This window comes from Cuculus canorus, chromosome 1, assembly GCF_017976375.1.
Source record: "Cuculus canorus isolate bCucCan1 chromosome 1, bCucCan1.pri, whole genome shotgun sequence".
NCBI lineage: Eukaryota > Metazoa > Chordata > Aves > Cuculiformes > Cuculidae > Cuculus > Cuculus canorus.
The window spans coordinates 123,075,162-123,102,524 of record NC_071401.1 but is presented as its reverse complement, the minus strand read 5'-3'; the positions used below and the strand labels follow the sequence as shown (position 1 = coordinate 123,102,524).

Here is a 27,363-nt window from a genome sequence, read left to right as displayed (position 1 = left end):
CTATTGCTCTGGCATCCAGTCATCAGATTATGGCATTAGAGGCTACATCCTTGTCTATTCACGGTGCTGAGGTAACAAATTCCCGAAGTTCCTTGCTGGCAATGTTGATCTTATCTACTGCCATCAGGCTTTCCTAAGCTTTAAGTATATTACACCCTCCGACCCCTCACCATCTTGCATCCAGATTGTCCTCCGCTATACCTTTTTGAATTCTGCTCTGCCTTGCCTGTATGCCTTTCTTGTTTCCACATCTTTGTTCTTAAGTTCACGAGGCACTACATCTTTACATAGCAGTGATGTCTCCTTCCATGTTCTCAATTCCTTCCTGTTGATATCCAACATCTAGATTGCATTTTCAGTGAAAATTGCGCTCTGTGCCAGGGACTTGAGGGGATGGTTGGCAATGATTACTCCAAGATCACTTTTTTTGAATTATAAAAAATCAGCTGTAAATTCAGCATGGAAGCACAACTTAGATTTATTTTATTTTTTTTTTCCCCTTGTATGTATGGTCTTGGATCTGTCTGCATTGAAGCTCATCTACCATGTTTTGCTTATTCAGTTTAGTCAGATCCTTCCAGAACTCATAGTGACTGGGTCATAGTCACTGCCATTGCAGCTGGCTGACCTGAAAAACCTTAGATTGACCTGCAGGCTTGGAGAGTTTTGCTGTGCACTTCTATGCAGGTCACTGGAGATGTTTGATAAATTGAGTCCTAGCTATGCTGCCACCAGGTCAGCTCCAGTACTGACTCTTTTCCGTAGTGGAAAGTTGACTATTGAGTCTAACCCTTGCTTCCTAGTCTTAAACCAGCTTTCTACCCATAAAAGGGATGTTTCCTCTGTAACCAGGCGACCTGACTTCTTGCCATAGACTGTGAAAGAAGTAGCCTGGTCTCTTTGAAAGTCCAGGTATGTGTTTTCCTTGGATCCCTTTTAACTTCTTTGCTTGGAGTGCCAGTGGGGTTTCTGTTTGGAAAGGCCATATTGGCCTTATTTCAGCATGTTGTTTGCTATGCACCCTTATTTCTGCAGTCTTTTCATGGGTGGAGATCACGTTTACCATTTTGTACCTCTTAAGATTCCTCCTGAAGTCCTCTTTTGGAGAGCCCACCAGGCTATTTATCAAAGAACTTTCAAGAAACCTACAAGAAGAAATATTTTCCTCTCCTGACCATGTATTGCCCAAAAGCACAGGTTTGGGTAGTAAGAAGTGAAACCTCAGTTATAACTAGACAAGTCCTGCAGACTTTAACTGTACTGTGTTATATGGCATGTTAGACCCAAATTAGGCACATGGCTTCCTATAAATGGTGTGTGACTTACAGGTCCAGTAAATTAAGTTTGCATAAATGCTTTTTTTCAATAATAAAAGTGAACACTGATCTGCTCCTAGCACTTGGGTTTGCTCTGATAATGGCAGTTCCCTCTGTGAAGGCTTGAGTTTTCTTAGTTGGTAGGGCTGGTTTTGTTTTCCTGCCTGACCCTTACCCTGACCTGTTCAGTCCCCCACACTAGTTTCTTCCACAGCTGGGCTGTGAACTGGATCGGTGAGATGATCCAGACTTGCAGGTGTATGTTTTTTTTAATAAAAAACATAGCTTGGTTTCCTTCCCAGATTGCTTCATTGATGTTTATAGCATAGCCACACGATTTCATCAGCATGATTTAGTGCATGAGGAATTATGGTAGTAGGGTGAAGAATAAGCTGCCACGGTGTGTGGGAGACTTTTAATCTGATTTAGCTACTAGAGAAAAGCAACGAGCAGCTACACATTCAACTGTATGTAAAACCAGTAAGATAGGAGTCCTACCTGTATTTTTCATACAAAAATGCTTTGCTGTTGTGGCTGCTGTGATGATTGTGATATTGCTTGCATGAAGCTCATTGGTGCCTTTTTGGTGCAGTGTCATTGTTTCAGTGCAAATATGTAATATGCAGTAAATGTTGACTTCTAGCCATAGAGTATGGTAGCAGAATATTGAACTCCAAGCATTGCTAGAAGGAAGACTTGTGTGGATAACAGTAAGTTGTTACTGAATCCTGATAGGAAATATGAAAGATAGCAAATTGCTTTTCTGCTTGAAATGACCTTTATGTTACATTTAGATTGTTCCCATTGATGCTAAAGCTGAAATAATGGAAAGTAAAAGAAAGTGTGCTTGTAAAACTGAAGCACATCATGTATGTAGATTGTCTCTACATACTTGCAAGGGTTCTTCTAGTGCTGAAGCAGAGACATCCCATTGGAAATGGGAATGGTGGCTGTGAAACCCTGGAGCTCAACTTGGCTATTGGAAGCTTAAGAGCGCCTGTATATTAAACAATTCATGTTGTAAGTGAAAAATCCTGTTTAATCTTTTTTTCCTAGTAATTGGACTGGCTTAGAGTGTTTTTAGGTGGTTAGGGTGGGTTTTTCTTTTGAAAGATATATTGGCTGTGTTAATATTTTTTGTTGAACATGGCTACAGTGTTTTTCTCTTAATCTGAGTAAGTTTTGCAGGTCATGGTACAGTGGCCTGACCTGTATGGCTTTTGTGGGGACTTGCGTATGCAGTGGGGCAAATAGTAGGAGGATAAAGAGGAGTAAACTTACAGCTATTAAAAGCCAGTCCATATATAATCTGTTTCTTATGTTTTAAGACCACCAGAGTGGTATTCTCAGGTTGCCTTTTTTTCAATTGTGTGAAAACCTATTACTGCTGAACCTGTTAATTCTGATAGCAGATATTTTAGCTAGTGATGTCTTTTAGATCAGAGTGAAGAGCTAGATGATTTATGTCTTTGTTTGCAGTCAGTTTGCAAGGCCTTTATTCAGGGAGCGTGTTCTTAGCCATAGATCTTCCTTTTTAAAAATATAAAGAAAATAATGAACTTCTTGGGTTTAAGAAATGATAGTATAGTTAATTTGCCAGTGCTCTTTATCTTGAATAAGCAACCCTCTACTTCCAAGTCTTAAAAGCCATAGGTCCTTATACTGACTAAGAGCATTTTCTCCTCAGGGTGCTATTTCTAATGCTGTAATGCCCTAGCTTTCCACTCTTCAGGCATAATTTTGTATCTAGATTCTTTAGTGATGAAGAGACTTTCTGAAGTGCTTGGAATTATAGAGGAAACCAATCTGTATTCATCCTGTGCAAATATGGTGCCTCTCACCTATTTCTTCATCTGATTCTAACTTCCTGGGGAATAATTCAGCTGCCTTGGTGAATGAATTAAAGGTACAGGTGGATCAAGATCCGTCATCAGGATAGATGACAATCAGTCATTAAATTAAAAGACCTATCTTTGTATAACTTCAGTATGGCCATTATCTTCATTGTTGGAAAAGAGATGAGTTTGAGTTTGAATATTTCCCAGCCATCTAATTTTGATGAATGCACATATTAACCCCCTCTGAGCAATATATAAAAAAATATCTAAAGCTTTCTCTTTGTTCCTTAATTTGTGATGCAGGTAGCACGCGTTACTTTCAGTAGTTCCTGTCTGCTCTGTCAGCTGTCAGGCTCTTCAGATACGACAAACTGAAAGGAGCAATAATTAGATTAAAAAGAAAATTGTATTTTCAGGTCATCTTGCAGAGGAAAAAAGGCTTTAAAAAAAAAATAAAAAATCACTAATTCCAGAATTGTGTACCAGCTCAACTGCATTTCACACTTCCAAAGAAAATACTGGGAAAAGAGCTGTTTCTACTTGATTGCACACTACATTATAGTGCTGCTTGATTTATTAAGGATCTAAAGTGAAATGCTAGATGTTTCCTTGTGTGCCAAGTGTAAAGGAAAAGAGAATGCTGGGTTCAGTTCTTGGCAGATGAAGGACAATTACTGATTTGATTGTTAGAAATACATGTTTATTTAGACAAATGCTTTTACTAAAAGAAGAAAAAAGTGTTTCCTAATAGCTTTATCTAAACTGAAACATGAGCAAATTTTTCTGCTTTTTTATTGTTTTTTTGCTATACCTTTTTAAGATATTGAGTCTCATATTTCCTTTGCCGAAAACCTTCTGTGATAAGTCTGATATATGCATTCATTATCTCTGCTACAGTGCCAGGCTGTGATGTCTTAATATAATTTCACTGTGTGTTTGTGGGTGAGTGGCTGCTACTGTGGAAAATGACTTCTATTCAAGACTTTACTTCCTGTCTCAGCCAAAATGTGAGCATTCAGGCATATTCTATATGCTCCTTTCCAATCTGGCGCTAGTGAGGATAACTTTCTTCTTAGCCCTTTAAGTCAACACTACTTGATCTTTATCTTACATTGTTGTGATCTTCTCCTCTTCTCAAACTCATGCGGAGTATTTCTGATCTTATTTTATTTAGTGTGTTCAAAGACACCAGTCTCTTTTACCTTATATTGTTTCTGTCCAGCCCCAAGGTGAAAGATAACTTTCTGAACAAAGTGAAGACTAATCCTATATAGCAAAAAGCACCTGGATGCCACCTAGTATGCACATGCCTTAGCTGTCCTGGACTTGGAACAGAATTGCCACTACTTGCTGGTGTAGATGTTGAGATAAAATGTAAGCTTTCTATTAGGTAGTCCTGACACTGATATGCTTTAGAGATGTCACTTCTTACGCCCGTTCAGAAGTGGTTGGTTGGCTTATTGCATGTAGTATCTTCACATCTTGGGCTGGAATTGCAAAGTCAGGAAGAAAAATCCAGAGATACTGCCTCTGGCTTGGGAAGTTACTGAGCCACCCATAGCTGGGGGCTGGGAGAGTGTGCTGGGATAGCTGTCCCTGCAAGCTTGTCTTGTTTTGTACTGTTCCCTAAACGCTTACTGTTTGCTTCCACAAGACACGGGAAAATGGGATAGATAAACAGGTGCTTTGTCTCTTCTGTGCTTCTTTATTGTGATAGGTATAATTTTTTAGTATCTTTTCTCTATCTGAACCTTTTTGATTAAGAAATTTTATTCTTCAGAGTGCTTTGTTTGGTTGTTAGTTACCATCGTCTGAGCTAGGTAAATAAACTCTTATCTGCAGAATAATATTAGACTGCTTCTGTCTTTATTCCAAGTTGTGTGTCTGATTTTTATATTGAAAGTAGCCTCCTTCCCTGGATCAGGAGAAAAACCCATTGTTCACCAGTGGTAGCAGCAGTAGAGAGATAATAGGCTCTATTATCTCCTTCTAGAATTGGAAATCTTTTGCTGTACTTAGGTTGGTTTCATAATGCCTGGTTTATCTTGCTTGAGATTCCTAAGATGAGGATATGTGTAAGAAATGAAGGAAGAGCTAGCAATATTGAGATCTCAGTCTATTTTCTCTTCTCTCAAAGACCATCAGGCTCCTAATTAAGAAAACTTGCTGCACTGCTGGCAAAAAGCCTCAGTTCCTTTAAAACCTACACAGATTTGGAACTGCAGCTCTTGAAAAGCCTCCACTTCTGCATAAGTATGCAACTTGCGTTGACATATATAACGTGTATGTGTAATTTCTCAGAATTTGCTATTGTGAGTTTATCTTCTACTTGGTATCACTTATTTTTGTGTGCTTCATCAGGTCTTCTAAACTGGCATGGAAAGTGGCAGAATTTGGTAAAAGGTCTGGTTTTGCTAGGTTTTTTTTTTTTTTTTTTTTCCCCGCATAATTGAGAGGAAGTCTTGCTAAAACAGCAGTGCTCTCCTCTCCCTGTTTGTAGATACCATGTCTCTATTTTAGGATTTAAAGCTCCAGCAGTCTTCCTTGACAAACAATTACAGGAACAAGTTTGGGAATTTAAGCTATATGTGTAGAGGTTGTTCACGAAAGCCTCAGTCTGCTCACATGCTGGCAGGAGGGAATGAAATCCCTGTGTGTCTGGGCTCATTCTTATGAGGTGAAATATTCCTTTTGTTAGTGTTTTTCCTTGTGGAGAAAACTGATTCCCATTTGTGTAGGATTTGTTTTAGTAAAATCAGCCCATAGCAATCAAATACTTGGAAATGTCTTGTGTAGTATGAATTACATTATTATCCTTTCACTGGGGAAAAAAAATCTTACTGAAGTAGGTATGTTGTTTATTTTTCCTCTCAGAAACAAACTTATTAATAGGTTGAAGAAGCCTTAGGAGAAAATAATACTTTTTCTTAGCTAAAGTATGCATTTCAAGGCAGGATAGTTACTGTCTAGAATAAATGCTTCTATTGGTGTAATATAACACTATTTTTAACATAGTTGGTGAGTTATTCAGTTGTTTAACAGCCTGAGCTTGTGTTTAGCTTTGAGAAAGCAGTGGATGGCAGTGCCCAGGTGCTATCGCTTTGGTTCACCTGGGCCTGCAGTGTGTTAACTAGGTCAGCTGACCCTTCACCCAGGCTCTCAGCACAAGGAAGGGCTCTGTCTTTACTGCCTGCTTCTCTCTCCTTCCTCTGCCAGCCTGAGTGCTTGCCTTGCTGTGGGGTGAACCAGAGCAGGGAGTTTGCCCATCCAGAAGCCATTCTGATACAGTTCACCCTTTGATAGTGACTGTTGGATACCTGGTACCAGAGCAAAGCAGCGTTAGGGCAAAAGGAGGGATAAAAGGATCAGCACTGCCCTTCTGAATGCAGCCTCTTTTTGCAGGCTGCAGCTTCGTCATGGCTTTGAGTCAAAGGGTGTGGTTTCATGTTGCACTTAATGTGGCGTATCTGGGAGTAGAGGCAGTAAGGAACAGTCTCGTTCTCCATTCTTCCCCTTGTCAGATCTAAAGACTGTCCTCAAGATGAGTTGGTTCAGCTTGCCGATTTGAGGCTTGTTTTAGTTTGGGATGGATTAGTTTGTCAGATCGGTAAGCTAAACTGATTCATCCTTAGGCTACAATATTGCCAGATTTGCCATGGCAGGAGCATAAAGGTGGGAAATAAGACCATCCTTTTTGGCGGTAGCCCACACTTTGATTGATTTATGTAGAATGTGAAAATAAGCTGAAGATTCTATGATTACCATAAATAGCTTTAGAGATGTCCAACACAGCTCTCTTGCTCTTCTTGCCCTATTTTTATTCCTTAAGAAAATAAATAAAAAAGCAAGACTTGCTAATGGTGAAAAGCTTATGCATCTAGCTTCTAAAATGCTGCCTCATCTGTAATAAGAATCCTTCACCAAGATAGCTGTTCCTGCCATGGAGAGTATCTGCATTGCACTGATGGCATGCCTACAGCTTCTTAGTGTTAATTGAGATAATGCTTTACTTGAATTCAAAATCACATTTACCCTAAACTGACTTGTTCCATTTCTGAGCAGTTCTGTAGCACAGTCTAAAGCAGTGACTTGGGATAGATGCAGAAGGTCTGTAGCATGAATCAAACTGTAGAACAACTCAGTTTTGCTCTCTGTAAAAATGGTTGCAGTGCCCTTTTCACACTTAGAATGGTGTATAACCATGAGTCACAGTTCATTGCAGGAATTCAGATTAGCTACTGCTCACTTTTTGACTTTGTTTTTCCACTGATTCCCACCCAAGGTGGATGTTGGTTCTGAACAGCTGGTGATTTTCTTACTCCTTCTCTAGCTTTAAAAGATAGGCATCAAATGAATGCGTTTTCCTAACTAGCTTCATCCATCTTTCTCTTTGGATTTTGGCTGCTCTATCAAGATTCCAGACAACCTGTTTCTTACTGTGATTTCACTCAGTCTCATTCACTCTCTAGGTTGGACTCTGTGTCTATGATGCTGTTCCCTTGTCTTACAGAGAATAGCATGACAAATACATGCTGTATTTCCGTCATGTGTTCAGTGAAGCTGTAGAGTAAGAAAACATATTAAGGCCTAGTAGGGCAGAAACTAATAGTGAGGTACTTGGCAGAAGGGAGAAATGGCAAAGCAAGAAGTAGAGTCCTCTGATGTGCTAGAAAGTAGAACAATGTATGAGAACCCAGGGTTCCAGCTGGGGGAGAGCTCAGTCTTCTGCCATCCCAGGAAAATTCTGCACGTTCAACTGTGTGTTAACTGTTCATTGCCCCTGGGTTTTCGTGGCCAATTCTGTTACTGTTAAATACAGAAACTGCTTTATTTTGAGAAAAAAAAGTGGAGGTTTGAGGGTGCAGTGTTGCAACAAGGATCGGATGCTGTGGATGATTACTGCAGTAGTGTAGTAGAAGGGACCCTGCTGAGGAGACTCCAGCAGATGTGAAACCACATGCTCCTTGCCCTGCTCCTTCCTTCACAGCTACACAGTCTGGCAGGGGTTACAGAGGCCACAGAGAACTACCCAGAGGCTGTGGTGGCCAGGGCTGCCTTCGGTGATGATGACAGCAAAGGCTTCTCAAATGCTTGGTGCACTTGGAGAACTCAGTTGGGGGCTCTCTGTGTCCAGTGTTAGTCTGATAATAGTCCTGCTCCAAATTCTCTCTTTCAGTGTCTGCTCTTGCTTCTGGTTCTCTCTGCTTTTTCTCTGTTTAGTATGGTTCTGATGTTGTTTTTGGATTTGGGGTATTTTGGATGGATTTCCCTGTCTGTTTGCTGTTCTTCATCTTCACTCTTCTTACTTTTAGCCTATTTCCTTTTAGGTAATTTCTTTCTTCATTCCTTCCTTCCTTCTCAAATAACTGCGGCACTTGCATGAAACAGCAGGGTATTATACAGTTTCCTCTGTGGGCTGGGCTGTCTCAGCTAGGTCGCTCGGACTGTCTGTCTGTCTGTTCTTTGGGCTGGGCTGCAGGCATGAAGGGGCAGGAGCTGGCTTTTCTTCCCTTTGCTGTGCCTAGCACAGTGGGGTCCTATTCACTCTTGATATATAAGCACTGCTGTAATAAACACAATTGAGAGAGTTCTTGTTTAAACCCCAGCAGAAGAACGGAGGCTCCCTCTGAGATGTATTAAGAAGTTCTTAATTTCTGCAAGTATGTAGGGAGGGTCTTGGCAATTTGCAGCTACTGCAGGTGGCTCTTCCATGAGCTTTGCTAAATGGTGCAGTCTTGTGTATTATAAACTTCTTAGTGGTGGATGCAGAAGGAATGAAAGGGGAAAAAAAAAGTGATAATCCCTGTTCTCAAGGATCAGAGATGTACTTGGCTAGCTGACATATGTACATGGGACGTATGTACAGGGTTGTGGTGCCATTTAAAAGGATCTTGACAAGCTGGATAAGTGGACTTGTGAAACCCTCATAAGGTTCAACAGGGTGAAGTGCAAGGTCCCGCACTTGAGTCAGAGCAACCCTCAGTATTGATACAGGCTGGGGGATGAAGAAATTATGAGCAGCCTCACAGCGAAGGACTTGGGGGTGCTGGTGGATGAGAAACTGGACATGAGCCAGCAATGTATGCTTGTAGCCCAGAAGGCCAACCGTATCCTGGGCCGCATCCAAGGAAGTATGGCCAACCGGATGAGGGAGGGGATTCTGCCCCTCTGCTCTGCTCTGGTGAGACCCCACCTGGAGTCCTGCGTTCAGTTCTGGAATCCTCAACATAGGAAGGAGACATATCTGTTGCAGCAAGTCCAGAGGAGGCCACAGAAATGATCAGAGGGCTGGAGCACCTCCCTGATGAAGAGAGGCTGAGAGATTTGGGGTTTTTCAGTTTGGAGAAGAGAAGGCTCCGAGGAGACCTTATTGCAGCCTTTCAGTACTTAAAGGGGGCTTATAAGGAAAATGGGGAAAAACTTTCTAGCAGGGCCTGTAGCAATAGGCCAAAGGGTAATGGTTTTAAGCTAAAAAAGGAGTAGTTTAGACTAGACAATGGGAAGACTTTATGCTGAGGGTGGTGAGCCCCTGGCACAGGTTGCCCAGAGAAGTCATGGCTGCCCCATCCCTGGGGGTGTTCAAGGCCAGGTTGGAGAAGGCTCTAAACAACCTGATCGAGTTGAAAATGTCCCTGCTGGCTGCAGGGGGGTTGGACTGCATGACTTTCATGATCCCTTCCAGATATGGTTTATCTGGATTGAAAAACTGTAACAATTACAGTTAAAGGACCAGAGAGATCTCCAGCAAGTAGACAGCCTCCTAAATGAATGGCTTACAAGAAACCACTTGAAAGTGGAAAATTTACAGGTCATACCAGATCTTTTGATGGGAAGATTGTAGGCCTTCTAGGGATTCCCCAATTGTGCTGTTTGTCTGTTTGTCTTCAAGAGGAGGGAGATTAGGAGTCTCTCACAGTGATTTTAACGTAGGCATGTCAGTAGGTGCCCAGTGATGGATTCAGTCTATCAGCCTTGCTAGAAGATGCTGATAAGACTCGCTGAGAGTCAGCTGTTGAATGGCACGAACAAGTGGGTACATACGATCTGTTTGTAACTTGGGGTTCTCCAGTGCCCTGTCAGGGCTAGGTTACAGGGCTTTTATAAGTTATTATGTGTCAGCTGAAGTGCTATAGTTGTCTTTGGCAACTGGTTGCTACATCATGTTCCCTGATGATGTAAGAGGGAGGAACAACTAAAGGAAACTTCAAATAAGAAATCCTGGCACTGTATAGGCTGAATTTCTCAGCTACCAGTTAAATTGTGGCTCTGTAGCAAAGGGGGTACTGTTGAAGCTGCGGTCTCATGCTAAGATGATGTTGTGCAGTTTCCACACGCTTTCTATCTCTGTCCTTGTCTCTTGTGCTGTGTTTAATCTGTAAGCTCTTTGGGGCAGGAATGACCTGACCCGAGATTATAAAAACAAATGCTGTTATGATCGTCCCAGTAGTCGCCTCCTAATCTGTGGAATCACCTTATCTAAATTTAAAGTTGATTTCTATAGCTAAATAAGTTTCGTGGGGTGGGTTTGTCTATGTGTGGGTGGGGAGAGAGGAGAACAGAAAGAGTGCCTACTAAAAATAGCTTGTTAACAAGCATGAGACTACTTATGAAACGCCACTGGCAGCCAGTGTTTAGATTACCTTAATTGTATGTTTCTGTTTTTTTTTACCAAAGCAGAAATTTAAGTATAAGCATTCTGGTGGATGTTTTGTTTGGTGACAGGAAAAGACTTCTTTTAGTGCTGCTCCCTAAGGTGATAGTGCAAGGTTCTCCCCTTGGGGTTAACTGCAGCTTAAGAATAAATTTGCTTATAAATTTACTGTGTTGGCTCAGGTTTGCTGTGACGGAAGGAGTACTCAAAGCAAGCTGTCTGTTAGAGAGATAGTTAACACAAGCCTTAGATGTGTCTCAGAAAGGCATGAGTGCCACCTTACACAATGGTAGACTTTAGTAAGATGAATCTTCTCTTCAAGGAATGCAAGTAAACATCCCTTCTGGATTCAGGTGCTTGGTTTGTTAGCCAGTGGGATGGTGACCTGCTGGGATTTCGTGGTGTGCTGATTAAAGCAGCTGGCTGCTTGTGGAATCTTATCTGCCACAGCTGGATCCAGGGGAGGTCATCTGATGGCCAATGTGATAGACATCCGGGCTACATCAACAGGGCCCGGATGTTTTTTTTTTTTTTTTTTTTTTTTAGAATTGTTCTGAGTAAGGCTTATGTGTGGCCAATGTCGTGCTGTGCCTGCTGTGGCTTCCTTAGTTAAGATCTAAAAACCTGTAGAAGAAAGTCAGTGTTTTAGAGCTTCATGTGACTTTGTAGTGGACATTTTAACAAGCCTGTCATGTGACTGTTCTGGGATCTGCTAAGTACCCTGTTCATGTTTTAAAAGCTTGTTTATAGGCTTTAGCTAAGCTTTCAAAGAGTGCGTTTAATGCCCCCTCCAAAAGACTGTGATTACCTCTAAAGGGAGACTTGAAGCTCCAATGGCATTAGGAATGACTGAACTGAGAGGCAAAAAATCCAGATGCTGTTCCTTTAGTTAAATATCAGGGGTTTTTTCCCAACAAATACCTAATAGGAAAAAAAATTCCCTTATCCTGAGGTAATTTTGTTTATTATACCAAATAAATACAGGCATATGAGGCTCGTAATTCCCTGTCCTGCTTTTATGGAAATATATTTAGTTTCTTTTTCCTTGTGACACATTGACCTCAAAAAGGTGTGAAGACAGAGATCAGTTGAGTTACACACCGTTTCATTTTTATAATAAAATTGTGTTGACTTTCTGAGCTATTACTGCTTATTTTGTAGTAATGGTATAGTTTATTTTACTGGACTGAAGTCAGTCACTGGTATTGTGTTTACTTTTTACTCCATTTTTCAATTGTCTCCTGCATAAACTTAGCACTTAGTACTTTGAATTTGTATTGCTGAAGCAGTCGAGGAAATTATAGAGATACTAACAGTTTTTGGAAGGTTTTGAAATCGATTGATATCTAAAAGGTATTATTATTCTTCAGTGCAAGTGGATTGAATATTTTCATTTTTATTTCCTTCCACTGTGTCCAGCTAGAGGCAATGGCAGATTTGATTTCAGGATGGAGCGTTTCAAAAGCTTTTTACCTTAGTGGTCTTGGCAGTTGCTGCTAAAATTTGTCCTGATTATTTGTCACTGGATTGAACCAAATGAAAGTGAATTGATACATGATTAATGATGACTATCACATGATCATTAACAATAAAGCAAAGAATGACTGCTTTACCTGTTCCTAATTTATCATTTTACTATGTTTTTATTTAAATTGGATGCAGATTTTTGACTGTTCTGGAAAGCAGTATATTTGGTGTTTAATTATGACACCATTGCGTTAGTGCTGATTAGAAAAAAAAATGGTTTATGTAGGTGTTGAACCATACTGGCCCTCTCAAGACCTGGAGAATCATCTTGCTGATTGTGTGCATTCTCCCTTATTTCAAGCCTAGTGGTTGCAGTTCAGCTATGTTATATGCCTTAGAAAAGGTTCCAACATAAAATAAAAATCTGTTGCAAAAATAACCTTGTCTTTCAGAGCTTTTTAGAAAAAAAGTTCCTTATTAATTTTGTGCACCCTCAATTCTTTCCCAAACTTTTGCAATTTCTATTCCTAGTCATTATGTGCAATATCTTCTCCACCTGTGGATCAAAGCACCCTCTGAAATGTCTGTTCCTTAAACGGGTATCTTTTAGATGGAATACTCCAGCTTTCTCTGTTTGACTTAAGTTGTTTGAGCTCTTGAAGTCTCACTCAAAGTAATGTATCCTTCTGACCATGTAATACCTGTGGCTTCTTTCTGAATCTAATGTTTTGAATCATCACTCCTGAATTTTAGCATTCATGAGCATGCATACTATTCCAGGAGCTGTTGCATGGATGCCAAATAGGAAAAAGAAGTCTCTTTGTATTTCCTGGCTGATGTTCCCCTGCTTACACATCTAAGGATTGCTTTAGGTCTCAGTAGCAATGTTGTGCTTAGGCACTACTATCTGTGCCAGGATGCCTTTCAAGTCAGAGTTGATGACTTCACTCTTTGGGGTGACTTTAGTTTTGGTTTGGCTGTATAGCACATCGCATTGGGTCCTGGATCCCTCTGCTTAGCTGATGCCTGGGTTATGAAGGGACCAGCTGCTGCTTCATTGATCTCTACCCTGTGCATAACTCTCTAAAGCCTATGTCTGAGAACTTGATAGCTTTTCTTTCCGATTGTTGATAAAAGCAGTAAATGTGAGGCTAAAAATTAATGCTGGTGGGGCCTCCTACTAATATGTTTTATCAGATCATGGTTATGTTGAAACTTATGGGCTAGTGTAGTACAATTTGACTTAAAATCATGTTTTTTTCTGTATTTGTGTTCCTTCATTAATTTAGGATGTGACAACAAGTTAGAAACCCTACAGAAGTTGATATTATTGCTTTGGTGCTTTCTTTTCCCACAGTGAACCTGTAATCTCTTTAGCAATGCAGATTCTGAAAATGCAGTCTCTATACTACCTTACTGCTAGTAGCTAATGTGATACTTAATCTGAAATTGTTGTCAAACTAAGAGGATCATAAGGATCACCCCATCCACGTTTGAAGCTCTCAGAGTGTTCTGATTCCTTCAAAAAATCAGTGTCACTTCTCAGATTCGTTCGTTAGCTCTTCCAGAATCCTTGGCTGTGTATCGTGAGAGTCTTATCTTAAGTAATGTCTGATGGTCGCTCTTTTATTGCGGTATTCAGTTACAGTCAAGAAGTCAGATGACATTTCCTGTGCTAAAACGAGTGTGTGTGTGGATATATATATTTGTTGAATGCCTCTGCCTTCTCTGGCTGATGATTGGCACACTTATAGGTTTTTGTTCGATGTTTGATGCAAGCTATTTTTGAAATTTCAAGGACTTGTTTGGAGTGAATTTAAAACCCAAAACATGTTGTATTTTGTTAGACTCCTTTCTTGGATTCCCTGACTTGGTCCTTGAATGTTCACTTCTACTGCTGACAGTGTATTGACTCAAAGCTTATGTTGCTCTTACTGAAGGGTCTTAGAGCAGCTGATGACCTCCTTCCTTCACATGCCATGGACAGATAGCCAAGAGGCCAGGTGTTTTATTTCATAGCCTAATCTAATGGTCAGCATCAACTCCTTGCAGATAACTTTTCTTGTGCTTTCTATTAAGACAATTCAGATCTTTTGACTTTCTCAGTTATCAGTGACTGAAAAACCAGTGCAGTTCTGAATGACTTTTGTCCCCCCTTGGTCACTCGTTTCTCTATAGATAGTGCTGCTGGTTGTATCCTGTTCAGATTGTCAGGGTCTGGATTCAGCAGTGTAGGGTTTCCATGGAAGTGGCTTTTCGACTGTGTTGAACACTGAGCAAATTAAGATGAAAGGGTTTGGAGAAGCCTTAGACTTTGGGAGAAGTAGTCAACATTGACTTAATATTGAGCCATATCTTAATAGGGAGATAAGACTGAGAATTAAAATAGATCAATGAAAATCCTTTAATTAAGTGGAAGCAGACAGCTACATGACCTCAGACATTGTAGAGTGTGTTGTAAGTCTGAGGTTTAGGACTTAAAAACAATGTAAGTAGCATCTGATAGGAGGACCTTTGTATGTGCTAGCAGGGAGGTATGTAGCCATTGGAGGAAGGAAGCAAGAGGAGATACGTAAAGTCAAAAGAAAGAGGAAAAGGAGGAGTTTATGTAGACATCACAAAGGATTCAGATTGCATTTAAAGTAGGAAGAAAGCAGCTGTAAACATCCTACTGATTCATTGTTTCTTCCTTTCAACTTCAGAACATGTAGAAGAAGAGGAAGAAGGCATATATGTAGTTGAAAGAGAAAAGAATCGTTGCTCTGACTGTATGTGCAGTAATATGCGTTTGTACTGCTCAGTCAGAAGTTAAATAGCTGAAGGGATGTAGGACAGGCGTAATTTTGGACTTTCTTTGAACCAGTTTGTTAAAGGGCATGAGGGGAGTTTTGATCAGTAATGAAGGATATTTTTCATGGTCTCTGAAGGCTGAAGTGAATTCTGTTGACTGACAACTATGTTTAGGCACTGGCAAGATGTGTACATGCAGTGTGCTTGTAGAGTGGTCAACTTCGAGCAGTTGGAATCTGCAGCCAGTGGGATGTTTGTGACAAAATGCTTGTCGAGTAGCAGAATCCCCTGTCTCACCTGGGTAAACATCTGCCACCATTTGAGATATGTGCTTCTTGTTCCCTTAACGTACTAATAATTCATTAAAATTATACTGGTCTATTTTCATTTTGATTTAATTGATGGGATGTATAAACAAAAGAATTGAATATATTCAAACTTCTTTTTGAGTGTACAAAATTGAATTGGTCCTTGGCTTGAAAGGATAAATGGCCATTAGCATTAGGTAAAATGGTGACATGAGCTATTCTAAAGTTGTACCAAGATACTGAGAAAAGAAGTTGGAGCTTACACTGATGCTCTAATAAACTGTAGTCTTGTAAATGGAGTATCTTCTTTTCCCGCAAACTGATGAGTCTTCTCTGCTTTCAAACTGCTGGTTTCACCTAATGCTTGTCATTTGTCCCATATGACCATCATGTGCTAAAGATGGAAAGTGAGCTAGAAAGATCGGACCATTTGCTAATTAAAATGTCTGGATTTTGTTTTCAGTTGCCCATCAGACATCTGGAATAACCTCTTCATAAAACTGCACCCCTAAATAGCACACAACAGTGGTCCACAGACCATGAAGGAGGGATGGAGGTGTTGCCCTCTGTATCAGGAAGTTGATAGAGGTGAAGAGCTGTCCGTAAAGAATAACCGTGAGCAGGTTGAAAGTTACAGGCTTTTTTATGAGTTGGGGTTGTTCAGCCTGGAAAAGGCTCTGGGTAGACCTTATAGCAGCCTTCCAGTATCTTGAGGGGGCTACAGAAAAGCTGGGGAGGGACTTTCTATAAGAGTATGGAGTGACAAGATGAGGGGGAATGGGTTTAAATCGGAAGGGAGAAGATTTAGGTTAGACCTTAGGAAGAAATTCTTTACGGTGAGGGTGGTGAGGTACTGGCACAGGTTGCCCAGAGAAGTTGTGGTTGCCCCATCCCTGGAGGTGTTCAGGGCCAGGTTGGATGGGGTCTTGAGCAGCCTGGTCTGATGGGGCACGTTTGTGGTATGGGGAAGCCTTTAGGGGTTTTCTTGAAACGTATCAAGTGCAAATACAAACGTATTTCAGAGTGACAGCTATTTATTTTCACTTGTATTTCTGTCCTGGACGTTATAAAATAGGTTTGCCTAGATGATTGTTGTAGTGGCACTTGAATCTGCTTTTTTTGTTGTAAAAATAGATCCTATTACCATCGGCCCCAGAAAAGAGCTTCTTTGGTCAAATAATAGTGACTCCTCTGATGTGAGCTGTGCTGTAAGAGTTGTTTAGTATTTTGTTGTTTGGTCCTTCCTTCCGTAGTTTTTCAATTTAGTTTTCTATTTCTATCTAGACCTGCAATCAAAGGTGTTGAGAGTATTGTGTGTTTGACAATGCCTGCTTATCCACTGGGGCCATTAAGTCTGGTAGTCCAAATAGACGTGAAAGGGATGAGATGAAAACTGTCTAGGCTTCTCATTAGACTTGCTGTGGTATAATGCTTCTTGGTGTTTGCTCTAGGAGTCTTGGTTTGGAACTACTGAGGATTGCTGGAAAAGGGTGTTACTTCTCCACTGTCTTTCATCCTGCTGAGGCTAAAACCAGTATTTCCCAGAGCTGTTTAGTGAACTAATTCCTTTATATGCTCTTTGGCTGGAAAGTCAACTCCTGCTGTCCAGACAATAAAACCTGGATAACCATTCTGAACTCCAGTCTTCTGAACTCCTGTCTTCTGAACAGTATGTACATCAGTGTTGTGGAAGGAGTGGAGAAACAGGTTTGGGGCCCATGGATGCTGCTGTGATACAGACAAATATTACTTGTGTACTTAGAAAAGCAATGAGATGTTTTCAAGATTAAAGCTGCCAAAAATGCAGCTGAATTTTACTCCTGCAGTCCCTCAGGTTCAACTGTTCTGTAATGGGATATAGTTAAAACTTATAACTGGCTTCTGTTTTGAAAGCCTAGAGTTATGGTGTCTTTTGTGGGTGGGTTAGCAAGAGCTGTTGCTTATTGAAAGAAGGAAACTGGAAGAAAGATCTAGGAGGCTTAGTGCTCTGTAACTTCTGGTAAAGAAGCGAAGTGATTCTTGGTGTCCAGTTAAAGGAAGTGCTTACACTTCAAAGCGCTGAAGGCTTTAGCAAATTTAGTTAGAAGGTGGTTTTCGATGGACTGAAAGGAAAGCGTGTAAAGTTGACTGGCTTGTCATTTGGGCTCTGTAGAAGTCAGCCATGTTGTTGCGGTGCCACATTGGGAAGAACACTTGATGTGGTCTGAGATTCAGGGTTTGCTCTTGCAGTTGTAGAGATCCCCAGGCAGATTGCAGCTGTGAAGAGTGTCCTTTGAGCAGATCTCCATGCAAAGTACATAAAACCCCAACCAGTATTGTTCAGGATGAGGATTTTCTTACAATTTAGGTAGTCTTGATTTTGGGAGGGCAAGGAATGAAACTCATTGACTGTAATCTTGATACTCTGGTCTGTGACCAAGGCCAAAAAAAAAAACTGCCAAAAAAGTAGGGAAGTAGGTGATTACCTTTTAAATGACTAGTACTGTCATAGTAAAGCAGATGTCACCTATTTATATGTGCTGAGTTAGAATGCTAATCATAGAATAGTCAAGCAAGTAAAAATGCAGAGCCTGTGTCAGAAGTACACTTTCAGCTTGTTTACAAAAAAAAATAGGTTTTTTTTTCTTTTCCTGGCTTTCTTCCATTTATTTCTTACCAAAGAGGAGGTTGAATTTTCCAAGTTCTTGCAGAGTCTTTAAGCAATCTCACAGGACTTACTGGTTTTCACCAATTTGTTAGATAAACTTCATATAGCATCGTGAAATGAGTGTCCTGGTGGTGACTCTGTGCTTTGAGGATGTAACAGGCTGGCAAGAGCGTTAAGTAACCTTGGATGCCGTTTGGTCAGTACAAGTGCAGAATATTAGGCTTTGATAAGAGTAATCAAGTGTGTAATTAGAAAGTGGGCTAGGATTGGACAGGCGACAACTCTGCAGAGGAGAGTTTGCTACACAAAGTGACCATGAGTCAACCAGGTTGCAGCATTGCACAAGCTGCAAACATTGTGCTGGGATGTACAAACAAACGTGTTGTAAGTCGGACACGAGAAGTCACCAGCATGCTGGGTAGAGCTGAGGTAAGCTTCCTCTGCCAGCGGCTGGGTTTGGATACTGTGCCTGGGAGATGTTTAGAAGAGATCTCCAGTGAGGGGAGAGATCCCACGAAGAGAAATAACTTCTCCATCGTGGTAAATTTTTGCAAGAGCCCCTCACATACTTGAAAGAGGTAGTAGGGGGAAAGAGGGCAGTGGGGAGCTGTGCCATTTTTCCATGCCTTCTGGGAGTGGAACAAGGAATGATTTGTGTAAACTTCGCTAAAGGTGATCTGAGCCACCTGCTAGAAAAGTCTAAATGCATGAGTAGTGAAGGACTGGAAGAGGCTCCCTGAGCAAGTTGTGAAAGGAAGGTTTCTTAATAAGCAGATGTGACAAGGATCACTTGAGGGCAGTTTCTGAGTTGCAGAGTGACCACTGCGGAACGGCAGATTCTGTTTTTTTCTTTTAGCCCTATTCAGTTCTGTAACCTGAGCTGTTTACACTTAAAGGTAATTAGTGCCTGGGGTGTGCTTGCAAAATGTCTAAAACTTTGGTCCTATTACAAACAAAATCAGACTTTGAACAAGGGGTAGCGCTGTTGGTGATAACTGATGCTAAGAATAGGTAACAGGGGCTTTGTCTTTTGATGGGAGAGTGGCTGGGAAGGTGCATTTGTCTTGTCTGTGAACTGCTAAAACCCAGAGCTGCTGCATCTGCACCAAAGCACGTTGACTTGTGCAGCATCTACTGCCATCTTGGATCTTGAGAGTGTATTCCTGTCTGCATTCTGGTTCATGTTGAGACGTGAGCTAAGTGCGTGCCATTGCCATCCTTCTGCCCCTTCCTCCCCCTGTCCCAGTGGGTGCCTCCCTTCTTTGCAAGGAAGTCTGGGCGTGGCAGAAGAGAGGAGCAGGTCTGCGCCATAAGATGCAGCCTAGGTTTCACTTCAGGTGCATGCAGCCATCTTAGTCAGGGCTTTTTTTTTGCTTCCTAATGTGTGCAAGCTGAAGCTTTACATATAGGTAGGTTTGTAACAAACTTTGTCAGTGCTTCTGGTTTTTGTTACAGGATATATGCCTATAAAGGAGAGAATGCTGCTCTGCAGGCTATATTGACAGTTTGGTTTCTTCAGTTACAGGAAAAGATGGGGAAATGCTTAGGTTTGGTAAAACAAGCAGTACTGTGTTCAATACCACTTACATTAATCAGATGTAGAAGTTAGTACTTACTTTCATCACACATCACACTATATTGCTGAGGTATTTACTCCTGGAAAGGCAATATTTTAGTTAGCAATAATCTAGATGAGAAATTGTTGCCACTTAATATAGTTCAGGAAAAAAAATAGGCTCAGTGTTTCTTGCATTATGTCAGGGATTTTTATTTTCCTCTATAATATTGCAATCTGCGTGCTGGTTTTAAGTCTTTGCCTTACCTTCTTCTGTTTCAGTCTTATTGGTCATCTTGTTTATGTACGTATTTTGATTATTTGTCTATCTCTTGCTTCCCAGGAGACAAAGATGGCAGCAAAGTGACTACAGTAGTGGCGACTCCTGGACAAGGTCCGGACCGACCACAGGAAGTTAGCTACACAGACACCAAGGTGATTGGAAATGGATCTTTTGGTGTTGTGTACCAAGCCAAACTCTGTGATTCAGGAGAGCTTGTGGCCATTAAGAAAGTCCTGCAGGATAAAAGATTCAAGGTGAGCTTATACGTAAGTTTAGAATATTTGCATGAATGTTATCTCATTTTCTAGGTCTTTGATGGCAACGGTTTTGATTTTCTTTTAATTTGTTTTCACTGGAGCACATAAATGCACATAAAAGTTTCCAGGACTAAAGATTAAACAGATGGTTTATGATAAAGGGATATAGTTTAACTTGAAAATGAGTGAGTCACTGTTGTTATGATTATTTGGATTGGTGCAAAACAGGAAGCTAAAAATCCTGATTTGATGTTGTGGTGCTGTTCCTGGGTTACAGACTAGATTTTTCAAACAATGAGCTGTGGAAACAAGGGAAAAGCTTGTCTTATGCTTACTTTTTTTTCTAGCATAAACTCTTTTCCAGTCATTAGTAATTAGGAAGGAACAGAAGCATTTGGGCTTTGTTCTTGATTGTTGCACCTACAACTTGGAAGGCTGTACTTGAGTAAGTCAGTCCCCAGGCGGAGCAAGATAATAACAAATGAGCCCAGGGCATTTCAGACTGAAGGCGAGTTGTTTCCCTTAGTTATCTGATTTATAAACATGGTCTGTTGTGGTGTTTTTAATAAACTAGTGATTTTTTTTTATTCTAAACAAACAGCTTTCCACAAAGCTATATTTTTTTATTTGGTGATATTTAAATGAAATAAAAGTTGAAGACCATCAGCAGCCTTATCACTGCTGTTAGTCTTCTGCTTGGTACTTCGTATGCTTTGACTGCTTTTCCTTATAGTCAAGTGGCTTGCAGCTAAACTTGTGCAAGCAGTGAATGATGACAGAGGTATTGGTTTTAACATCTGAAGTTGGTTTTAGCAACTGAAGGCCACAGCTTTCATGATGATAGAATCATAGAATGGTTTGGGTTGTAAGGGACTTTAAAGATCACTCAGTTCCAGCCCCCTGCCATGGGCAGGGGCACCTCCCACCAGACGAGGCTGCTCAAGGCCTCATCCAACCTGGCCTTGAACACCTCCAGGGATGAAACATGCAGAGCTTCTCTGGGCAGCCTGTTCCAGTGACTCACCACCCTTGTCGTGAAGAATTTCTTCCTAATATCTAGTCTAGATCTTCCGCTTCCAATTTAAAGCCATTCCCCCTTGTCCTATAACTACTCGCCCTTGTAAAAAGTGTGTGTGTGTGTGTGTGTCCCCAGCTTTCTTGTAGCCTTCTTCAAGTACTGGAAGGCTGCTATAAGGTCTCCTCAGAGCCTTCTCTTCTCCAGGCTGAACAACCCTAACTCTCTCAGCCTGTCTTCATAGCAGGGGTTGAGATAAACATAAGGAGAACATACAAAGAAAGTGCCACAGATAATCTTGTTGATGTGGTCTAGGTAGAAGAACTTCTGAGTTTAAAAATAGGAACTTGAAGCGTATTTAAGAAATATCAACCAATTGAAACTTCTCCGTTTTCTCATTTTCTCAGTAAGACTTCATGCATGGCTAGCTTCACTGGTAATGTTTGTAGTTTGTGTCCTGTTTTGGTAGGAAATTGCTTCTTTTGAAGTGTTTTGAAGGAACTGGTGTAGGCCGTTTTGAGTCTCGAAATTGATGCTGTCATCACCACAGGCATCAGCATATCGCAGATGCATTAGATGAAGAATGGAAAAGGAAAGATACCTTTAAATTAATGTAATCATGCAGTTTTGTTTAACCTCTAATTGAGAAAGGCATGTAAAGCTCAGATTGTTCTTACATCTGAGTTATTTCTGGACTGTATGGTGTGTTGAAGGCATCTTGTACTGGAAAGTGTGTAATGTGTTGCAAGACTGGGTTATTTTAGAAGAAAGGAAGAGACGGAGGATTAACAGAAGCTCTAAACCTAGTGATGCTTAAAAGAGCTTTTTTTTGCGTTCTTATCATTGAATAGTTTTGGGAGAATGGCCAGGACATTTTTCTTACCATGTCAGGCTTGGTGGATGTCAGCTAGTGCTTTAGGCCAAAATCTTTGATTCCTTCAGTGACTTTGAGGTTGTGTAGGGTGTCATAATGAAAACCTGGCCAAGCACTATTTCCTGCCCATCAGGCACTAATAGTTTGTGATGTCTTACTTTTTTTATAAATCTGTGGTGACCATCTAGAATAAAATGTAGGTCTTCAATTTTTTTCATTTCAGTAGTTTTTTCAGTGGTGTTTTTTTGTCTGACTGTCTTTATTTTGGAGTTTTTCTTCAAGTGATTTTAAAAAAAAAGACATCTTTTGAATATTAGCCCTCTTTTTGGTTAAGGGAAAAAAAGCTAAACCAAAAAGCTAAAAAGCCAAGTAGGGTGTTTCCAGTTTGGACTCTGAGCTAATTGCATACATATGATGACAGAAGCTGAGAACATCCAGTACCTGAAGGCTTTAGTACCCCTAAACTATGTGGAATTAATTGTAAGTGCTTTTGTAGATTTACAGATAGATAGCATTAATTTTAAAATACTTACTTTAACTTCATAATTTGCATGGGTCATATCTGCAGTAGTACCCAAGTTATGGAATTTTTTCCATGTTCTTATCCCAAACTTGTATCTGAACTGTACAACATCATCTATCTTTGGTCTCTACTCTCTAATTTTTCCTGTCATTCATCAGTTTATTCCTCCCTTTCTTTTCACATTCCAGTCTGGAAGTGTATGTTCTTTTGACAGGAGGTATAAATTCATGCAGGCTGGATGAAAGCATCTGCTTGGATGGATTTTGTTAGCTAGAGACATGTATCTGCTACCAAGAGTAACACACAATTACTTCAAGGTTTGCTACTGTTTGGGAGCATCTGATCTAGGTTGTAAATGCTGGACCAAATACTTTACCAGTTAGACAGGACCTTTGAATGTGTTGGCTAGACAGATTGATGGCAGCGTAAGACCAGGCCAGCTCTTCTGCTCAGAGAGCTGAGGTGTGGTGTGCAGTTCAGCTGGGCTGTTGCCACCCCTGCATGCGTGCATGCGTCGAGCCCGGATCCAAGCCCTTGTGAGTGGAGTTCCTTAAGAAATCTACCCCTTCTTCCCTCTTGTTAATGTACAGCTCTGCTTTGGCAAGAGAGAAAACCCCACCATAGATGGCCAAAGGTAGCAATATCTTATTTGATCTAAATCACATTTATCAGCTTCTGAGGGAAGAGAAATATGTCTTCGCTGGTTCTGGTGATGGACAAGCAACAAGAGGGCAGTAACGCATTCAGGCTTCATCCTGAAGTGTAGCTCATCAATGAAATTTTCAGCTGTATACTTCAAGGTGGTGCCTGTCTATGTATCCCGATAGATTTAGCTGTGTACACACAGCATAATTCTTTTGCTGTGATTGAGGTCTTAAAAATGCTTTTAAAAAAGGCAGCAAGAAGTCTTGAAACTGAGAGGGCATGATTTGGGAACTTTTAGGCTCTTGCTGTATATTGTGGATGTGGAGAGAGTTGATTGTGAAGATTTGGAAAATGCCCCACAGTTGCCAGTTTTTAGACATGTGTCAAGAAGTTGAGATACTTTTATCCATGTTTAAAGCTAGCTTGAAAGTTGGGATTCGGTACCGGAGGGGGCTTGTCTTTTTTTTTTTTCTTTTCTTCATTTTTCATTACTATGACAAGTTTCACAGCACCCTCCACTGAAGTGGAAGTAGCACTCGTCTATGCCAGAACGAAGTGAATGTAAAATCTTTGTTGGGGAGTTGAATGTTACGGTTTCCGTGATGGTAAAGATAGTTTGCAATGCCTCTACTTCTTTCTGCTTCCTTGTTGCACTTTAGTGGTTCTACAGTGGTTCATGCAGTTTCTGCGTGGCCATGTTTTAAACAGGATCTCTGAAGCACTCTGGGATTTAAAAGGAATTTGTCCAGAGTTCAGTGTAACCTGGAGCCATAGTATCACTACACTAGGGGTGAAGACAAATGAATAAAATAAAATCTGAAGAAAGATTTTGAGCTTTATTGATCTCCATATTAAGCATGAGGAATTAAGGAGTGTAATTTTGGACAATCACATGGTATTTACGTTTACTTCACAGACTACATAGTGTTTATCATTCTTCTGTGAGACCATTGAATTTGTCTCTAGTCAGTATGGAGAGTCATATTTTCTTGGGATTTTCTTCAATTAAAAGTTTAACAAGGGCAGGAGAGCTGTTTCTCTCTGAAAAATGCTGTGAGACAGCTGTTCACAAGCTTTTGGGCCCAAATCCATTCAGATGGCAAAGTTTTTTGAAGGCTGCGTCCCAGCTTTCACAGACTTGTGCGGTGTTTCTATTTGCATCCCACAGATGCATAAGAATGGGTCCTCATGCAAGGCATTGCTAAAGATAGCTGCAGTTAAATGATTTATAATATTTTGAACTGCTTTCATCCACGTGTCTGCAGAGCCCCCTAACTGACACAGCCTAATTATGATGCTCAAAAAGGAGGTACTGGTAGGATAAATTTTCTTGTACTGCTTTTGTTGGCACATTCACTGGACTATTCTTCAGATTAAGCATTGGTTACACTGCTGTCTCATTCTGCAAAAAACGATAATAAGCAAGCAGGTATGTTAGCACAAATAAGAAATTAGTTGAGTTTTTATTTCTATCATTCCATGCCCGTTCTGAAGGAATCTTGTTGGAATGAATACATGAGTCGCTAGAAATATTTCTTGGATGGCTGAGAATAAATACTTGATTCATATCTGAATTGCCATCCTTTAATGTTTCTGGTGCATTAGCACCAGGCTGTCACCATCTGAATGATGAAGAGAGTTCTTAATAATCCTGTACAAGTGTTCAGCCAATCTACATCAGGCATCGCATTTCTTGTTAATGGCTCACATAGATCTGAAGTGTGCAGCAAGAAAAAGCCAAATTCTGTAATGAGAACTCTTCATGCCATCCAGCCTGTCAAAACATTCAGGGACTGCCTAGGTTTATCAGTCTTACTATGTGTGCCCATGGCTTAGTTGCCTGAATTATTTAATTAGGCAGGTCTTTTGGAGTGTGAGAAGTTATCAAGCTTGGGCACTGATTGTCCATAAACGTGGAGCCCTGTGTTTGTAAAGGTGAGGCCACTGCTCTCTCCTCTTTTTAGTTATGGGATGAATATATGTTGTGACAATTTGCATGATTTTTCTTTTTAAACGTGTAAAATCTCAGTGTCAACCTAAGCCTTAAAATCCAATAAAGCAGCAGGATGGAAAAGTAAGGCTATGTTGAGATTCTGTTTTCTGTTCCTCTGCTGAATGTACTTTTGTGAGCTGTTTGAAATGCTTCTGAAAGAGCAACAGCTTCCCTTCAGTTCCTGCCTCAAATATATCAAGCTGGTAAGTATAAAAAGATTTTTTTTTCAAAGTAGCCCGTATCCGCTGTTTGTTTTAACTTAATTACAGCAACCTTGATCATAGCAGTTCATGTGAAAAATGTAAAACAGCAAGAATTCCTGCTGAAAAATGACTAGGTGTTTAGGTTCTTGCCCTCTCTTAGATTTTCAAGAGGCTTTTCTGTTTAAAGCATTCAGCAATCTAAAGCTGACCCATCTTTTTAATATGTTATGCATCTCTGCTTGTGATTGAAGGTGTCCTTCTGTAAACATGCATGTACAAAAAGTGTGAACTTGTTGACTAATGAGGTATGTATCATTTGCTTTCAGAATCTAGTAGTTAAAACCACTGTGAGAGTCCTACTTCAAATCAGGTTTAATTAGTTCTGCTTTTTGCTGACCCTCCCTGGCTTGTTTCTCGGCTCTCAGTTATCTTTGACTCTTAAAATACACCAGATAGTAGCTTTATATTGAAAAAAGGCTGCATTTTTCAGGGTGCTTTAGTCCACTAAGGTTACTGTTAGTGTAGCTGATCTGTTTTGAGGAGGGATGCACCTAGTAACCTGGTAGAAGTAAGAGTTAAAACAGTGTCTTGCAATCTGTAAGCTTGTGCTACACGTAGTCATGTCTACAGACTGCCAGACAAATGAGTTTGTCACCCAGCCTCTTGATATGTGTTGGGCAACCCAGCTGGAAAGCTTTTAAGGGATAAGGTATTATGGTTTCTTCAGTGCAGGTTTGGTCTCCCTTTGCAAGGTTCAGACATGATGGAAGAAGCATCTTGCCTTTTCGTGTTGTAGCAAATCCATTTTCCAAGTTCCTATTCCCGTGTGTTGTAGCTTTGCCATAAGAATTTTAAAATATACAGTTGAAGATAAGCTATTGCTGCTGAAAATTGAGATACCACGTACGACTCTTGACTCCTTTTGTTTGTATGTGCCTGAGCTGTAGACCCTTTCAAGGGCACAGTGTCTAAGTGAAATACTTTACCCCTTTCTACAGAAGGAATTGGAAGTTATCACAGGGCTTATAATACACGCTGTCTTCATCTTATGTCAGCATTTTAAGTCTTGAATACAATGTAGATGTTGGCCTACTGTGCTGTACTTGTGATCACCTTTCTCTGTGACCTCTTGTCATCTCCACAGGTTTCCATTGAACTAAGAACTTCACTTTCTTTGTTAATTTAATATCTGCGTGTGAGCTAGTTGAGCTCTCTCACATCTCCATCTAAGGATCGTTGAATATTCAAACATTAGTCTGTAAGGCCATCTCTCAAAAGAATGCCTTGTTTTATATGCCCCATCACATTTGAGTTGGAAGCACCCATGGGATAAAAAGTCTCAAAGGAAAGACATGCCGATGAGAAATCATATCATTTAAGCACCTTTCTTTTAAGTCTTTGAGGACTTGCACATCTTAGCTACTTTGAAGATCTGAGGAATAGTGAATCACTATTCACAAGACCATTTTGGAGGTGGCACTCTTTAAAGGGTGCCTTAATTTTATTGTTAAAGAGCTGGAAAGAGAGCACAGAGCAACAGATCTGTCTTCTGACTACTTTTAATCTGTGGCATGTGTTTGTATTGCAGGTGGGGAAGAAAGGCTGACAATATTTTCCAGTCCCATTAGCAAATATTGTAAGCTGCTGTAGAACTATCAGAAGGAAAATAATTGAGCCGGACTCAAAGCCTTTTCAAAACTATTCCTCTTGTTCTACCTATGTCATCTGTGGGGATGCAGTCCCTCTTAAAGACTGGGGCTATCACATACGATTTGCAGAATGGGAGATGCCTGGGTATGTGTTCAGGGTGTTTTTCCATCTTCTAAAGAGCTGGAGGACGGGTTCAGTTCCAGAGAACTTATTCAAGTCTGTGCTTTTGGCTCTTGTACAGAGGCTGAATTTGTAGGTCTGGTCCAGCTTGGTTTAGCCAGATTATCAGAGATGTTTGTTGAGATAATAGCACTTCTTGCAGCAGTACTTGATCCGCCTGTCTCCTTA

At 40.6% G+C, this 27,363-nt stretch overlaps 1 protein-coding gene across 1 annotated transcript in view; it reads left to right on the top strand.

The window, feature by feature from the left end:
- Nucleotides 1-27,363, top strand: part of GSK3B (glycogen synthase kinase 3 beta) — a 157,600-nt gene that overhangs the window by 37,398 nt on the left and 92,839 nt on the right. Inside the window, 1 exon segment of the mRNA XM_054086228.1 lies at nt 19,916-20,109. Coding sequence (XP_053942203.1) covers nt 19,916-20,109 — 194 coding nt within the window.